General features: G+C 30.6%; 1 protein-coding gene across 1 annotated transcript; it reads left to right on the forward strand.

Moving 5' to 3' along the window:
* Positions 1 to 749: 749 nt before the first annotated feature.
* Positions 750 to 12137, forward strand: TRIADDRAFT_55920 (uncharacterized protein; the record flags this gene model as incomplete). Its single annotated transcript, XM_002111622.1, has 18 exons — positions 750 to 818; positions 2099 to 2169; positions 5912 to 5989; positions 6205 to 6303; positions 6417 to 6487; positions 7627 to 7708; positions 8703 to 8784; positions 8937 to 9011; positions 9145 to 9231; positions 9384 to 9455; positions 9661 to 9776; positions 10128 to 10227; positions 10324 to 10380; positions 10479 to 10628; positions 10779 to 10883; positions 10980 to 11108; positions 11231 to 11418; positions 12056 to 12137. The coding sequence occupies 18 exons, from the start codon at positions 750 to 752 to the stop codon at positions 12135 to 12137; spliced, it is 1713 nt and encodes a 570-aa protein (XP_002111658.1).
* Positions 12138 to 19599: the final 7462 nt, after the last annotated feature.

Genomic DNA, 19599 nt, shown 5'->3' on the forward strand with positions numbered 1-19599 from the left:
TAATTTGTAAATTACATCAGTATCTTTACGTCTACTAATGCATATCAACAAAATTAGAATATCGATACTTGGAAAAAGATGAATGGTACATGTTTGTTTGACAAATAGAGTTATAATAGAAATGGAAGGCGCAAGCTATCGTCAGCGCTTCTATATTTAAACAGAAGAATAATAAATGAGAAAACTATCATTTATTATCATAAATAGAATAATTACTAGTTACTGATTTTTCTATCTAGTTTGTCGTTTAATGATTGATAGACATATTTTATTAAACCAATTCTCATAACATTATATTATTATTTATTTCCTTGCAAGTTAGAAAAACTATTTATTTCCATCAATACCTCGATTAAATAATTAAATATACCGCTCATGTCAAATAATATGTTAATAACATTTTGTATAACGAAGGAGCTAGCAACAATAGCTAGATTCTATCTTGAGACAGCCTTATTAGCCCTTTGGCGCTGCTTTTATATTTATAATTATGACAATATTAGATCATGTCTAGCCCTTAAGCTTGAAAATGGATCATTTACTTTGGTTGCATGTCTTTCTCTTGATTATATTCATATCTTATATTCAATAGGTCAAATCAAAGACGAAATTTAGGCTATTGTTTAGTTGTTTATTAGCTTGGAAAGAAAGAATAGATAGAGTTCTGAATATCAAAGGATTAAAACCAAGATTATAATCCCTAAACCATTTAGTATTTGTCGTTTCTCAAGTTAAAACATGTACTGAAGATGGGTAGCGGAGCTTCCAAGAATAAAACTAGAAATATTTATATCCGTGCTAATGGCAAGACTCAACGTGTAAGTAATCGATTCTACTTAATTTTCTAATGGTATCCTATTCAGGTTTTCCTTATAGTCATCTGGGTTATATGTTCGCAGTAAAAAGACAGTAGTCTATAAATCTTTCGTATCCAGATTATATCAGCGACTTCAAACACTTTTTAGCTTACATTATTGGATATTGTTTAGTAGTTGATATGCTAGCGCAGAACATTAGTTCTTGGTATATTCTTGCTAGTAGTGTTTTAAGTATAGAATTACGTACATATATCGAGTAATTAAAGTCAAATTCATAACTAACCGGTATCCAATCAGCGTTAAAAAAGAACATTTGCTTAGATAACGATAGTTTTTTCGTATTATTTTAATGCACATAAATTTATTTTTACAGATTATTAGTTTATATGTAAATAATATACAGCATGGAAGTTGAAGCGGCTAATTGTCATCTTTCTTAAAAACAGTTGGATTGCTTTATTAAGCAATTCTAGGGTAAAATTTTGTCTAAAACTGCGGGTAATTTAGCAAAACGTCATGCAAGTTTCTCATTATAATATAATCAGAGAATTAGGAGGCTAGATTAGAAGCTACTTCTAAGACAGACAGTAAACTAGATAAATTTCAAAATATTAAAATAAAATAGAAGAAAGTTTAATAAAACTTGGGAAGAATTTCGTTCCATAAAGTCTAATGCAATGAAATACCGTACTCTATCTTGGTAAAAATTTCTTTAATTCCACAGACAAGAAAATTTATCCCTAATCTCATATAGAATTTTATTGAATAATTTTGTTACTGTGAAGAGAAGATATAGTTTAATACTAAGATTTACGAAATTCTTACTACTGTATTTTCATACTGATATCATCTATACTAAAACAGTGTAATTTAATGTAGTATTAGCTATTTCTTCATATATGCAACAGCTGTTAGCAGATGATGAGCTACTATATCTATAGAATCATGAAGAATAATTATAGTTTGTTTAACAATTTAAACCTCATGAACTTTTAGGCCTTTTATTTTTTAACAATCTCTTACAACATCATATAACGTAATCTGAACCTAAGTTTGTGAACTTAAGGAACAAATGTGTTCCTTTAATGGCATGAATAAAGCTATCAAATACGTACTTGCTTTATAATATGGTTGCAATTAGTTAATTTGTGGGGTGAATTAGATTCGCTAAGTGTTTCATATTTTTGACAGCTATGATAACCGTACTTCATAGTAGTTATTCCTTATAGTTTTAACAGGATCAATAGCCCATGTTAATTTCTTTTATCGTAATATTCTAGCTAAAATTTACTCGAAGTTGCTCGCCTACTGAACTTAAAGATTTGGTATCTGTAGCCTGCGGAGTCACCAAGTAAGTAGAATAGAATGACAAAAATTTCGTAACACAAGAAATACTATAATAATTATAATGAAATAAAATGTGATTTTGACCCTTCTTCCTATACACAGAATGACAATCACAGCTTTTTCTCTACCTAAGCTTTAGCATACATACGTAAAAAACACTTATTTCGATATGATATTTATGTCTAACTTGATTAACTTTCATTTCTCTCATCGATTAAAAGCTAGAAGTTGGCCTGATAAACACTAAGGCTACATATATATTTGCTTCCTAGCCTGTTTTAGGCATTAAGAATTATAACAGTAGGTTTTTATCACTAGTAGGGAGGCTATTTAGTATACGAGTGCGTATGAGCTCTCTGGTTATTCTGGAGCTACGCCTTCTTTAACTAATATCGGGAGCGCATTGAATTAAGGATACTCTAGATTAAAATATTTCATGGAAGCTTAGCTATAGGCGATGCTTTCCGTTCAACAGTAAGTTCGTTATGACTCTTTCAATTTATTTTAATCAAGTAATATAATAAGGTATTATACGATAAGCATATCTGCATTACTAGTACTTAATCTGTAACCTTTTTTTGCTGTTAAATCATACACTACATTCAGTTTAGGCCCAGATAATAAATTCATACTTAGAGCACATTATTGATAGAATTAATCATGCTGATCTACCATTCATTGTGAAATATTCTATATCATTTGCACTTTCATTTTTAACAAAAAAGCACTTATAGATCATAGATAATCATAATATAAAAGACTTATCATCTACGATTAACTCCTATTAGTAACATTCCTTGTTAATCATATTTTACAAATCCAAATCAAAATACAGTATTAACAACTAGATAATTATAGTGGCCAAATATTATTTTTTTCTTGCGCCTAGTTTCATATCCATTGCTACATAGTCCTGAATCAGATCAGATGACTTATATATCGAATAAATTCACTCCCTTCAGACGGATCCTGGTCTTAAATTTTACTCCTCCCACCCCCTTCTCTTGTTCTTGCAATGTGATTATGTCATTCCATTCATGATATAAGAGAAATTTGGCAATCGATTTGTTCCAGCTGAAAAGCACTAATTTTATCAACCCTGTCAATCATCATGCTTTCATCTTATAACGCCACGATGACACCAACATTAACTATTATTATCCCCAGTTTATTAAATGCTGAAGGGATCAAAATATCTAATTCTGCTGTTCATACAATGGAATTCCTAAAATTTGGTTCTGTGCAATAGAATAGTAATACTAAAGATAAGTAGTCATAAACAAGATGCGCTTACAGACTATAGGGTTGCAAGCATACTAGCATAAGGATTTCGTTGTCATTACAATATATACTTGATAAAATAAATGGTAGAAATGGACTCTTTGATTAGCGCTAGGTAATTTTAGCATGTATAAATAGAAGACTTATCGTAACATACGAAGGTCTAGGAATTAATCTTGTATTACATGTGAGTAAAAATATTGAAAATAAATCTAGATGGCAGTAAATCAGGTCACTTTCCATTTAAAGGGACACAAAATTCTTTACTAAATATTGAAAAGATTATTAGTGAAGATAGCCCTAAATACCACGACAATTTACTATGGATTTATTTTCTATTATTGTGTGTGTTAATGAATATATTTTAAAAATTTATTTGTTTTTATTAGTATTTTCAATTCTATGTGATTTTAATAGAGAATAGTTATAATTTAATAATACTGCATTATTCGGGCAGTCTGTTGATCTTGCATTAATCGTCATTAAATGGTGGGTTTGATATGTTATTTCTACACATAGACCATTTTTCCGAATAGAGTTAAATGTATATACAATCATTTATTGGAGCTTAGTGATAGGCTCCGAATTTTTCCTTTAATGTACTCGTAGACAAGATTAAATAAGGTTGCAGTTTCGAAAGGGGTAGTATAAATATCAAATGAACGAATTTATTGCTGAATCATTCGAAGTATACTCATCGAATACCCAAATTGTAACCAGCAGCGGCTAATTTGAAAAGTATAGCCAGTATCGTTTATGGTAGGATAATCCTTAACAAATTATTAAGACCAGTCTTTAAGCTATAATAGTCATCCGCTGACGTCATTTAATTTACGTATCCATTTCCTAAGGATATTAAATAGTCTATAGATTAGTCTCTATTACCTTACATTTACATCAGTTACGGTAATAAATTTGGAAAAAAGAGCTTAACAAATAGAACGCCATCAGATTGACGTCATATGGTGGAAGTAACATAAAACTCTACTAGAAAAGTCTTCAATAAAACGTAAAGCCGTATTACATATAATAGTTTATTTCAGTAAAATAAAGGATCGGGTGAGATAAACATTACTTTATTTCCTCTATTAAACTACGCAATTTTATTTTTAGTATGATAAACTTGAGATATACAAGATTGATATTTTATAGAAATAGCCAAATCATATTTAAAGTCTTAACAATTGAATTCGCCTAGCAGTAATTGCCTTGATGTTTCTTGTTAAGCCAAAATAAAATAACGTCAAATTTTCTGCTATTCCTGCAATCTTAGTAACATGTAATTAAAGTAAAGCAACATTTCTTGCGTAATAACGATGGCATAAAAAAGTAAATGATAGAAGTTATAGGCTTTCTTTGCATAGAATTCTAGGATATTTTATATGATGTTAGTACCTTAAAATCTCGATAGTACGGTATTATCAAATTTCTTATCTTTAAAAAAATTTGATAAAATTGACCACAAATGGACATTTACGGATAGGAAAATAAGCATCAGACTAGAATTTACTGTCCTTTAATAACCTAATTCACTTCACTAATGTTGCATTAGTATTCTAAATCGGATATGTAATTCTGTACTGACGATTACCCCTACTGTGCCTAAAATTGATCTTTTTGCGGCGGGCTGATACGTATTTAATCGCTTTTACAGTTTAAGATAAATTGACAATATCGTAGATAAATGAGATTTAATTTTTGCTCACTATACCATCGATACAGGAATAAGGTAGTATAGCTAGAGTACGTACGGGTAGAATAATGAATGAATGTATTAGAGATTTATGCAGAATTGACGTTTTATGTTGCTATGGAGAGCTAATCTTATTCTTTCCTATCAATGGAGGATACAAAATTACATTAAAATGATAACAGTAAAAACTATTAGTCCGGACGTAAAATAAGGAAGTACCATAAGTCAACATGATTTTGGGGGTCGAAAAAGTCAGCATATCGATGGAATGAAGTGATATACAAGGCTAGCTTTCAGGAAGAAGGAGTAATAAACAAGAGCTTATTTTAAAAGCTAAATATTAAATTTACGAATCGAATAGAGATTGAATGACAAAGAATAGTAACAGTTGTAACTAGGATGTAATTAATATACTTCAATTGGTTGATTTTAAGCATTTACGAATTAATGAATTGCTTACGGTAACAATTATTGAATGCTATTTTGAGTGAGATAAAAGAGAACGGTGTCTGCACCCTTTCGTTCTTGTCTCACGATATTTTAGTCGGCAGTAATTGGCGGTATAAATATGATTATTCTCAAATGGAAGGGAAGTTTCGATTAATTTGAAGTATTATCGGAGCGTAGTAGTACTCTAGCGAAAAAGCGACAGCTGGAATGATAGATAATGTCGCTTAACTGACTAGATTAAGATAATAAATAGTAAAACTGCAATCGTTCGCTGTTAGGAACTCACCGTAACGAAATTGTATTTACTATTTATTTAACTTAGATGGAAATCAGTTCAGTTATCCAGTGATGATGGATCACTAGTGGCGATTAGTTGGGATGTACCGGAAAATGACGAAAGGTAGATTAACAAGATATCTTTTAGTATATTCTGTATTAGGTTATCTGTTGTTTAGTTGCTGTCTACGTACTATTTATCTGCTATCTTAAGTATTAAGGTCTCAAATTTCTGCAATTAAATATTAAGAAATAAGCTTTCTCCGCGATTTGAAGTCAATTGATAACTTCTTGTATTATTTTCCCTTCGACATTAAATCATTTCTATTTTATTTTTAGTGCACCTTATGTTGCAACCGTGATTGCAGAAGATTCAGTTGTCAGTGAAAATGATAGACTTGCCGGAATTCTAACACAGGTTTCCGACCATTTTGTAAGGTAAATTTATTAAATATTGATGCAATGCATGCCTTTAAAGTCATCTTTCGGGTTTCTAAAATAATAACCTATTTTGTACATTACATTAATTTCATTTGGAACTTTTCCGATAGGGCATTTAACATTACTGAATTAAGAAAAGAAATTAGAGACCACTTGAGTGAGTTGAAGAAGAGAGTAGAGAGTGAGTTAATGGCCATCACATGACACCTTCGGCCGCAAATCCATAAATAGAAATTCTAGGATAGTTAATTTCAGGTTTAAAAGGTTTAAAAGGTTTAATTTGACTCTGTAATTGCCTTAGGGTAATAGTATATTTCTAGATACTATACTAGCGTATAATAGTTAAAATAGGTATAAATTATTTCAATTCCAGCATACCGGTAATTTGGCATACAGTATAATGTACTCGTACGCAAGTGAAGTAGAACGAAATAACAGAAACAGCTTTGATTAAATGTATTCAGTCTTGCACTGTTCAGTTTATGGTTAATTAGCTAAGATTCGGATACATATCCCCTTAAATGAGAGAATAGTAAGGTGCTAGGCTTTATCATAACACAAACTAGCTTTAGTGGTAAAATAGATCATAGCTATGATAATAGGTTAGGTTATTGATAGGTAATACTTAGGATCTAGTGATCTGTTTCGTTGCATACTTAGAGGTGTAATACTTAACTGAGCAGATAATGAGCAAAGATTAATAGCGAAGTGTGACTATGGATCGATTCTTTTGCCTAAAGGATAATACTGTAGTTTCTAGTTAAGAGCAAAAGATATTTAGGTGCAAAGATTACTAGCGACGTTGACTATGGATCGATTCTTATGCATAAAGGATAATACTATAGTTTCTAGTTAGGAGCACTGATGGCATTAGCTTATCGTCCTCAATAAATAAAATAGGAGATTCGACTAATTGAGTTTAGTAACTACAATCTAGCTAGGAAGTTATAAATTGAAATTTACCGTAGATATTTAACTTTAGTCCGCAAGTACTTCGTGATAGACTCATTATATTTTTCATCTGGAAGATCAGGAATTAGTAATAGTTAAAAGTAGTTGATGCATTAATTCAGTAATAAGTTATTGCCATGCATTTATCCCAAAATAGGGTCAGAAAATATTAAGAGCAGGCTATAATTATAGGCTGTTAGATAATCACTTGCTAGTGTAATTACTTATGCATTTAAGTTACTTTGATATCAAACGTCAAATGTCCCAAACTAGCATTCAGGATAACAATACAGCTTTAAAACTTTTACTAAACTTCACTTATATCACGTATTCTAGAAAATTGACGTGTTTTAATTTGTATTCATACAGCTGTTGAAGGCCTTAAAGCTGTCGAAATTGAAAAATGTAAGAAAGAAATTAATCAACTCCGCGAGATGATGTATGCAAGGAAGTAAGTCAAACCTGATACCACTTATTACATTAATGCACTTAAATCCTAAGTTTAAATATATTATATAAATATTGGAATCGGTCCTATGTTGTGGTGGATTTACTGTAAGTAAGAGTAATAACATCTGCATCTCTATAATTGAAAGTATTGTTGCAGTAGTTTTATATTGTATCGAAGAGATTCATATGGTTACGGTCGTAGTATATTTTCTGTAACTAAAACTTTCATCTAAACTTGACTTTCTATCTCGCTTCCACATCTCATGCTCTCTCTCTTTCTCTCACCATCACGTTGTCTCTATCTGACCGTTGCAGATCTAGTTCTGTCGATTATCCATTACGGTAAATATAACTACGTCTCCCGTTACATTTTTAACGTTGAATCAACCACTTATTTATTTCAACTAATAACGACTAGACTGCAATATCGTGTGTAAAATATTTATTATCCTGCGCTTAAAGTTACATTCTATAACATACATGCTAACTTATCTTTAACCTACAATCATAAATTCTTACGTAAACAACCAACAAATTGACCTCTAACCTTCACAACATCGACGTAACATATATAACATGATCTAACAATTCGTTTATATAACTCTAACACGTAGATTATGTGTTGATTATTGTAAATAGTAAGGCGATAACAAATGTAAAGCATGCACAAAATAAATCTCTAACCTATGATATATAAAAATAACAATGTATAAGTATTAGCTATTTATTAAATGTAGTCATAATTAGTTATAGAATTACCAAAGCAATATTTAACTTCAAGTTAAGATTTTACTGATAATTTAAATTTTTTGTGCTTTAAAATACGTTCAAAACTTAAAATACTTGGTTATCTATAGTAAACTGATTAATTATGTTACTAATTGGTAAATGCTAATAATTGCTTTTAGGTTATACTATTTCAGTATTGAAAAATAAAAATTAAAAAAACTAAATTGCATTACTAATTAATTATTTCTTGACCGTTATCTTTACAGAAAGTACAATTCGGAGCAGTACATCTATAATGAACCAGATAAAGTCAATATAAGTCGAAGTAAAATTCCACTTTATACCAAGGTAGGGTAACAAATCTTTTAAGGAAGATTTTGGCTGCTACTTAGTCGGAAGAATTTCTTGTTAATTAAATTTCATTTAGTATTACAATATCATCCCAATTATATATACGTAACATATATATTTTAAATAACATCTAATTACGTTATTTTTAGTATACACTTTCACAAGAAACAATCGATTATTTGAAGAAACCAACCTTTGATATCTGGCAATGGGAACCGAATGAGGTTGGTTAATATTTAAGAAAATTTTCTCATCCCTTTTCTAATTCTGAATTGCAGAAGAATTCATGATTTAAAACTGAAAAAGCTATCAATGCGTTGATTTCTCTTCTTGTGGTATTTGCTCTTGAAATTGCAGATGTTGAGCTTATTGGAGCACATGTATCATGAATTGGATATAGTTCGTGATCTAAATATCAATCCCATAACTCTGAGACGTTGGCTAGTAAGTAGCTTAATTAAGATAAGCTACTGTCATTGCTTCAGTACTGTTTATAAGAAATATTTAAACCCTATCATTATATTTCATATCATTATAACACCTAATTAATAATCATTGCGCTGTCTTTATCTAATATCTCGAAATCACTATCTTAGTTATGTGTGCAAGAGAATTATCGCAATAACCCGTTCCATAACTTTAGACACTGTTTCTGTGTAACGCAAATGGTAAGCCTGAGATATGTTGCTATCTATCTTAAAGTTGGTATTTTGTATTAATACTTTGAAATCAGTGCAGAAAGTATATCATAATGCCAATGAATGAAATACAATAATAAATGATCATCTCATTACTACACAAGCAGAGTTTTAGTGAGGCTTTTCAGGATGTTATTATATTTTAATAACTATTTTCGATTCTTTACGTATGTAGATGTATGGGATGATTTATGCATGCCAGTTGGATAAACATTTAACCAAGGCTGAATTAGCAACATTGCTAACAAGTGCAGTTTGTCATGATTTGGATCATCCAGGCTATAATAATGCGTAAGTTTACGTGCATTGATAGAATTGTGCTCAAATATTGCTGCTCTGTAGTAATATCAAATGAGCATAGTTTTGCCAGAACTTATGTTCTATCAGTTCTATTTTCTACTTTACGCGTATACTCTGAGTAAATATAAGATTTTATTAATCTGATGTATCAATTGTACTGAGGCCAAATATGGCATCGATGCAAATTAACTACCCGTATATAGTAGATAAGAAGTACCCCATGGTATCCCTTTATCATAATTTTATCGAATTCATTTTCTGATTTGATGTTTCAATACTATGAAGGAGATAATAGAGCGCTACAAAATTTTGATTAAAGATAGTTTTTATCTGATTTTATAGCTACCAAATTAATGCAAAAACTGAGCTTGCTATACGTTATAACGATATTTCACCTCTGGAGAACCACCATTGCGCAGTTTGCTTCAAGATTTTAAATAAGGTATTAGGATAAATTTCGACTGAAGAATATCAACAATCCTAAAGTACCACATGATAAATTGTTAATGGTAAACAAAATTATTTAATTTTGTAATAGCCTGAATGTAACGTTTTTGCTAATACATCTGAAAGCGTGTATCGCGAAATCAGAAAGGTAAGAAATTATACAATAGTATCTTCGAAGTGATAGGCAGAATGGAATATGCCGAAATGTGTCTCAATTCATGATTCAATCATTATCGGTTTACTCAGGGTATTATTTCATTAATATTGGCTACCGATATGGCAAAGCACGGCGAAATAACAGAGCAATTTAGGAGCACTGTTAATGATTTTGACGTCAACAACGAAAAACATCGAACTTGCGTATGTAAACAGATTCAGAATTATACGATAGATGTAGTAAGAATTAATCTTACTAAATCTGGTGGCATGCAAATAATAATTGTCAATATTTAATATTTTAGATGGTTGATCTTAAGTGATCTCTACCTTGATACTGGTTCCTACTTTTATATTATCTAACTGAAATATTCATTTTTTCCATTACAGCTAAAAATGATACTCATTAAATGTTGCGATATCTCTAATGAAGTGCGACCAATGGAGATTTCTGATCCATGGGCAGACTGCTTACTAGAGGAATTCTTTCAGCAGGTAATTTTTACTAGAAACTACTAGACAATGCTTGCTGTACTGATGGTTTTTAAATTTCTAAATCACTATTGTGCTATCGGGCGATGCCCAATTTAGGGAGATCGTGAGAAGTCCGAAGGTTTGCCTGTAGCTCCTTTCATGGATCGTGAGAAAGTGACAAAATCTTCCACACAAATTGGATTCATAAAATACGTTTTAATTCCATTATTTGAATTATTTAGCGAGGTAATTTTTATTTTGCTTAATAATATTAATATGGGCTAGTCCATTTGAACCCTAACATTTAGATGCAAATATGTAATAATCTATACTTAAGAATCAATATTATTCATATTCTTAACAAATAGGTATTTCCTAATGTTCGTGAGCTATTGGTTATTCCGTTGATGGATGCATTGGAACGATATGAAAAGCTGAAGCAAATTGAAGAAGTTGACGCTAATAAAGCGAATAATGAAAAAAATGAAGAGGAAAGCAGCGAAAAATTAAGAGCAGAAAAAGATAAAGATAAAATCAATGATAGCCGAAGGGCATCGTAAGTTCTTGATATAAAATAATTATTTTCTGATATTAGGGTATCTTATGTTGCTATATTTTCTAAGTACACTGGTGTTAAATACTTTTTGAAACAGGCAATGATAACTATAAATCTTTAATATTAGCCTGGTATTTATTGGATAAACGTTAAAAATTATTTTTTCATTTCAGGCAAAGTACAGTTTAATCAATTTTGGAAGTACGTATCACTTGTGATGTTGTTAGATGTTTAAAGAAAACGATGTCGCAGCAACATTTTAAAATCATAAGCTCTGAAAATTCACACGATTTCTACAATGATAAAGAAACCACTTAGCGAAATCATATCCTAAAATATTAATTCTTTCTTCGTCTGACTTTTAATCATTGGGAAGTCAAGCGAAACTCAAGACATACAAGAACAATAAAAGATAATATAAAAAACTATCTTCCACCCTTAACTCCTTACCATACACTTTTATCTGACACAATTCAAGTTTCTATATACATGTAACACATAATCTTCGTTAGGCCGATAGTTTAATATTTTTGCAATTTGCTATTTAAATATTTTAGCCTACGGAGTTTATTTGTATGTTAGACTGAGACACTAAATTATGTAGTTATATGTACCCGTTGAAAATTTCTCTATACAGGGCATGCTTAGGTAAACTAGAGAAGTCATTAATAGTCTTCCATGCGTTCATAAATGCAAAAAAGGCACGCCTAGGAGCATAATAAAATTTTCAAATAGCATCTTATTATGGCCACATGAATACAAACGCATCTTGCATAGAATAAATTATGTTGCTAGTCTGATGTTATGACGGTATTGAACAAAAATTAAATGAGAAAATTCTTGATACAATATGTGAGGATGTTGCTTTATCTGGCTATTTCTTAAGTTGACATGCGAATAATTATTAAAGTGAGAAATTGCTGTCAACTTATTCATATTTATATATTAGGATATTTAAATTAGATTTATCTTCTAGCTATGACTTTACGAATTAATGACAATGCTACAAATATTACGCCTAACAATCTCCATTCTATTCAAACTAGATCTTTTAGATGTCATACAGTATCGTTAAGATAGTATTGGTCTTGCCATTACCATTTATTTCTTGTCCTATACGTGCGTTAGCAGTTGCATATACTCAGTTACGAAGCAGTTGGATTATATTTGTCAAGAGGGAACGTAATGAATGATCACTATATGGCTATCGAATAATGCTTATTAAATATGTGGAAAGTTAAATTACTATTTATTATATTCGATTTCCCTCGATTATAGTATAACAAAAATGTATTATTATTACCCCTTTCTATCATCAATTTGCTATTTATGATATTTTGCTAAAGTCAAAAGATTGAATTCAATCAAAGACAAACTTTAATAGAATATCAGGCAAATTCAAAATGCTATTTATGTTGTAGAATGTTGTAAAGTTACTAATTTAACGGCTTGATAAGCTCGTTCGCTTATTGTAATCAATTAATTGCAAATTGATTAGCATTAGTAACTAAATTTTATTTCTATAGCAAAACTCTTCTTATTCATTTTAAGAAATCTATAGTTTAAAATTCGCTATTACTATTAGTATCAATGCTTAATTGTTCTAGATTCTGAATTGTTTCTCCCTACAAGCCATAGAAATTTTTTATCATTTCGAATAACTGAAACTTGTATCAATTGTGATCATATTTGATCTTAATCTTTCTCTTTAGCAAATACATATGGAGACTGTTTTTCTAATTATGTTTATGGCCTTTCTGCAAGTTCAAAGTTATTGGCAATATAGAAATATATGAGTTAAATCTATATTTTGTCTTGACAATTAACTCGAAAGTTGATATAATATGATTAAAATTATTTAATCATGATTGGAATACTCATGATATTGTTTCAACTAACTAATGCTAGTCCGGCTGTATACATATACTTGATAAGGAAATTTCTTTCACCTAATAGCTAATGGCATTTGAGCCATTAGAAATAATTATAAAGTAGCATCATCGCGATATTATTGATAGCAATAATTCATTACTGTTAATGACATAAAATTACCAATGTACCTTAGCGATTTCGATGCTTATAACTTATTATAAAATTTAACTAATATACCCGTCAATCTTGATATCGACATGAATTATTGCTTTAATTATTATATATCTATTCAATTTTCAGGTCGATGTTATTTCATTTTCAATAGTTAATAAATTCCATGATTAACGGGCATGCTGGTATTAGAGTTAGTTACAGGAATTTAAGATGAGCATTGCATGATTCTTTAAAAATTTGAAACTGAAGTCGCGAGAATTTACCAGAATATTATCGCTTCGTACTATTATAGTACCTTCAAAATCATAATTTAATATATCACCTAATTGGTTAATCGAATTCGGAGTTGGTTACGAACACCATTACAGAATCAAACTAGAGATATTTAATTAAGTAAAATTCTACTATTTTACATACTTATCAAGCTGTATAAAATTTAATTTGTGATTAGAGATAGTTGAACTTTATCAAAAGACTAATTCTACGTATAGAGCATATGATTGACTACGCCATGTCAATATACCCAAAATAAGCAAAAGTGTATAGATATATAACGTTGCTACCGAGATGGGCTGCTGTGACTCAGAATTAATGCCTCAAAATGAAAATAGAATGGTAAATTAAATTTGATTATTAAGAAATTATCTGCAGACGTCCTTTAAAGGAGTAGAATCGCTACAATTTTTAAACAGATACCGCAGAAAAATAGGTCACGAAAGATATAATATCAATAAGATTTCGCCGTTAAGGAAATTTGTTAAATATAAATATCCAAGTTGGCTAAAATAGATTTTTGTTGTAGATATTTCACTACTGTATACTATATAAGCGTTAGATATCGCGGTATTTATTCTTAATAGTAACCATCTATACAATTATTTTGTAGAATTTCAATGCAAGTAGCGCTCTGAGAAACTGTTTCAGCCTTTTCGAAGATCTGGGTACAAAGTTTTATTGTTTAATTTAAAAATAGAACAAAGTATATACCCGTAGTAGAAAAGCGATAATAAATTATTTTGACTGTGTATTTTTAATCTTAGCGATATTTTATGAGACCTACATAGCCATAAAAATCGAAAAAATCATAAATTCTATACCATACCTACAGTATATACTCGTATTGACCATGAACTAGAACATGAAGAGGTTTAGTACTGGATCTTGTATACGACGTATCTTACTAACTTGAAGCTAAAATTAACTATCGTTATCAAGCTTAAGATGATTATTCTAGTAATTGTAGCTAGATTGAATTCAGTTTATTATTGTTAATGTTTGACTGCAAGGAAATTGTGCAATTCAACAAGTATATTTATTTTAGATGAATATTGGCCTTATGGTAACGATTGGCCGTATAATTAGCAACAATTTCAGTAGCTTATTATTTAACATAGTTTATTATTATTAATTAATACAAGATCAAACTGGCAAGATCAAAATAACATTATACTCTTAAATAAAATGAGTTAATACAAAACATCAGCTGTTCTTAACATAAAATAAGACAGCAATCGTACATAGATTATATGAATCTCGCTTAATCTTAATTGAAATCTACAATTCAGTAGCAATAAAACATGATCAACCGCGAGCATGAATTTATATCAACATTATACGAAAGTGTAAAGCAGTGACAACCTTAGATGGAAAGTACAACTTGTACATATATCTATATATGTAAATATATATTTATATTTATTTATGTAACAAAATTAATCATGTCCCGTAGTTACAATTATCAAGATGCATCAACACGTCAAATAATAACGATTAATTAAAAGCCAATCATGATGAGATCATTATTAACATCGACATCATGTAGAATGATACAATAAAGTCTTTTGATAACTTGATGTACATACTTGATATATATAAGGACTACGATGAAACCTACTTAAATATGTACTGACATGTTACGAACAAGTTACGAAGCAAAGCCGGAAGGATAAATTTTTCAATATAAACTTTAATAATTTCTAAAACGGTGAATAAAGGTTATGAATTTGAGATTACATCAAACAAATAGTGAATCAATGCTACATACTCGTATAATATTCGATAGATTTTATTACCTTTAGTGAGACGTATTGATAACTGCAGACAAATTTAAATTGTTGTGATAGATTACTTTATTTGTAAAACTGGTTTGACTAAATATCATAATCTTTCTGACATTAACCAGTCATTATTAAAGGGCAGATTTGGTTATAACTATCTAATGCATTTTAAGATATTGCAGGGACAACAAACATTGATACATTAATCTCCAATTAATGATTAATGGAAGAGAAGGAAGCATGACTTAGATGGATGTTTGATCACTATATCTCATTTGACATTTTACATTTTATGCTTGATTGATCTTCATATTTATAGTAAAATGGTATAAACATTAATATAGTTATAATAAATTTAGAATTAATAGAATTAGAGTTGAATGAATGGATGATTGAATGAATAAATGAATAAATGGATAGTTATTAATAGCAATGATATATGATTTACTTTTAATAATATCATGTCATACAGCAGTATTAGCCAATAAATTTAGAGGAAATTAAGAAACCAAAAAGTCACTGAAATGGTATAATAATTTACCATATATTTTATAACTTCGACGGCTTGACAGTATCGTATTACTGATATACTAGGCTGAATGATATCTTCCGTGATAACAGTATTGTAAGCCGTAATAACTGCTTATGGCGAAATATAATTAATAGATTTAGCGACAAATAAGCAAAAATTTTCTTATAATCTCAAAATCAGATTAAGATCATCCAAAAGAAAGAAGTAAAATTCTATAACTGGTTGTTTACCACGGTTAACATTACAGCTGATCTTTGACTTAATAGCAAAATGATATGCAAAAATAAGCAAAAAAATGCAGGAAAGTTATAATAGTATTTCTGATTCAATTTTTACGTTTACAATAAATGGAATTTAGAAACTACAATAGATAATTATTGATATTATCTAATTATTTCTTATCCACAGTCACCCTTAACCGCGTCCAGATATCGCTATCATCATCATCAATTAAACAAGAATAACAACCATAACCAACAATTAAATGGAAGAATTTTGCTTTTACATTATTTCACGATTTTCATCATAGACTTTGATGTCTACATCGTTAATCTCTGTCTTTATAGGTCACCGATTATTATAACCATTATCTTGGATAATTGGTTAATTAGGTTGACTTTATTGACGTAAATATTTTTAACCCTCTTGAATATGTGATTTTAAGGTCATATTTTAATTAGCAGCACCTCCGATTTCTTTTTTATCGATTAAAAGGTTGCAATTATTTTATTGAATTTATTCATTCCATTGCTCTTTACAAAGTAAATTCGGTGATATTATTACGATCTTGATGTATTTTTGCTGATGCTACTTCATCGATATAATCGAAAGAGGGTGCTCTTCTATATAAAACAGACGCGATATCATCTATTTCATCATGATGTTTATCTTCCATTGATTGAATATGCTGCGATCGAGAAATTTTAACTGGAGAAAATTGGTAGTCTTGATTACGAGAGCGATTGTCATTTAATATCTTTTCATCGTAAGAATGCTGTAATTGTGTAGATAGTTTACTTAAATGTGGATTAGTAGAACTATAGTCTTGATGTCGCTGCCTGTAACGCTTGTTTTTGGCGCCGTCAATAACTTCACTATTTAGCGTGTAATCATAACTGTAGCTTGCCGGATGCAAAGGGGGCGATGACGAGAGTGAAGAACTAGGGCTGCTATTCATTTTTACATGGGTAGGCTGCATTAATACTTTATAATCGCCATTAGGAAAACGGAATAAATTTTCATTATTTCTATTGTCTGCATAGACTGATTTCAAATTTGGAAAATTATCTAAGTCATCAATAGGACATGGTGATGGAAGGTCTGTTAAGTCTTCATCAAAAAAGGACTTTGCTACCTCTTCATGATGATAGGGATAATCTATAACCTCTTCCTCTTCTTCATTTTGGCTAGGTGCAAAATATCTCGATATATTATTCTCAACTTCAGGAAAGCCCCCTCGAGTTAGACTGTCATTAGAATCATAGCGATGGCGTGGTGGTATAACAGGTGGTTCTTCATTTTGACTCTCGGTTTCGCTTTGTGCCTCACTTTCATCGGATATTTCCTAATAGAAATAGAATTTAATCATTATAGCATTAATAAAATTAGTTACTGTAATGAAATTAAAGATGTCAAGATTATGATACGTTGTCTAAAGAATAATTAGTAAAGCTTGATTCGATTTCAGTGCAAGGTACCTGAATATATGCATTCTTAGTAAATATTTATTAACAGGACTGATTTGTTTTGAGAAATTATAGCTATGACTTGTTTGTGAAGACTATCGGGAAGTTCTCCTGGTTTTAAATAGATCTAGTATGCTGGACTAAAATTAATTATATTGCAATTATAATTGAGTGCCTATTATGCATGGATCTTTAGATAAATTACGCTAATGAAATAACTAGATTGGAATATTGGAAAAGGAGTAATCCATGTGCAGATATTACAGATATAGTAAAAACAAGTACAATTTCTACATAGCCCTATTTTACTAAAGTGTAAATATTTTTAACCAGTGGCTACTTACCGGACGACATAGCGAAGATATGTCATACTCTTGGAAATATTGATCGCTTGTAAAAGACTGATTTTGTTGATGTAAGGGATTTGTATATAAGCTAAGGCTATTTCTAATTTCATAGTTAGCATCCATGATTTCCATCACAAATTGCTGTGATGAACTGCTACCATTTGATATTTGATCGCTATTGACATTACTTAGGCTGCTTTGGTGACCAAATGATGGACTATCGCTACCTTCATTAGATATATGAAGTGGGTGGTTCTTTAATTGCCTACTTCCAGTAGTAAAACTATTACTTAGATCAGGCATATGCAGCAATTGTACACCGGTAAATCTCGAAGAATTTTCTTTGGCCAAAGTTGGAGCGCTGCGGCAATTTTTAGATGATAACAGAAGTTGTTCAGTTTTACGTTTAGCTTTATTATCGTTAGGATCGATTCCTGGTAAATCTGGGCGCCGCGAATGTACTCGAATTAAACTTTCCGCAGTTGCATTAACATTATCTTGTGTACTCTCTTCCTGTTCTATTTCGTTTACTCCTGCGATATCATCATCCGAATGATATGATGGTGGTGGATCGTTATCCTTACCATCTGCCGTCGGTTGATTACCAGAACCTAGACTGGTGTAACCAGCATCATCTTGACCTTCTTCGCCGAGTTGATGGCGTCTCCTGTTAGGAATTTGGCAAGCTGCTTCTGAGAATATTGATGTTGGATAGATAGTTTTCCTACTGGAATGATGCCTATTGCTGTTAATGGCACTTTTGTTACGAGTAAGTACATCAGCTACGATATCTTCACCTCGAACACTACGATAATAATATTCGTCTAAGAGACTAGTCCGTACTTCTCGACGATCGCTTGTTAGAGTAGATTCACTTTGGATGCCAATACTGTCAACATGGCCTGTTGATCCTTGAGCTCGAATAGATATTCCCTCTACATCGACAGCAGCTTGAGATGTTGTATGGGCAGAAGCGTTGTCTCCTTGTGATATTTGATAACTACTAGCATTGTAGCTTTCACTGCTGATGCTGCTATCGCCATTATCGGTACTATTATAAGCCTGATGGTGACAGCGACAAGCGTTACTATCCGCTCCTAATTATTAAATAATTATTAAGAAGAATTAGTTTCTGCGGACTAGTTATTAACTACTATTTAGCCATTAGTGAAGTGAAGAAATGAATACGTAGTGAAAATGATAAGTTTTATGTAATAGAGCCTGTTTTTACAACACTGCTGGGATTGTTACAGGTATTAATTGGAATACTGTAGGAAAGAGTTTAAATAGTCGCTGAATTGCTATAGTAAGACAAAAGAAATTGACTCTCTGAATCGTACATAATATATTGTATAGTATGTTATGTATTATTAGCAAGGCTGATTTGAGATAGTTTTACCTGTATTTTGAATATCCTGTGCTAATAAATCTGTAACAGCAGCAACGGTAACCTTTTCTTTAGTAACAGATTTCTTGTTTTTGTTGCAAACACACCAACAACAGATCAGTATTGA

This window comes from Trichoplax adhaerens, genomic scaffold (assembly GCF_000150275.1).
Source record: "Trichoplax adhaerens TRIADscaffold_4 genomic scaffold, whole genome shotgun sequence".
NCBI classification, from domain to species: Eukaryota; Metazoa; Placozoa; class Uniplacotomia; order Trichoplacea; family Trichoplacidae; genus Trichoplax; species Trichoplax adhaerens.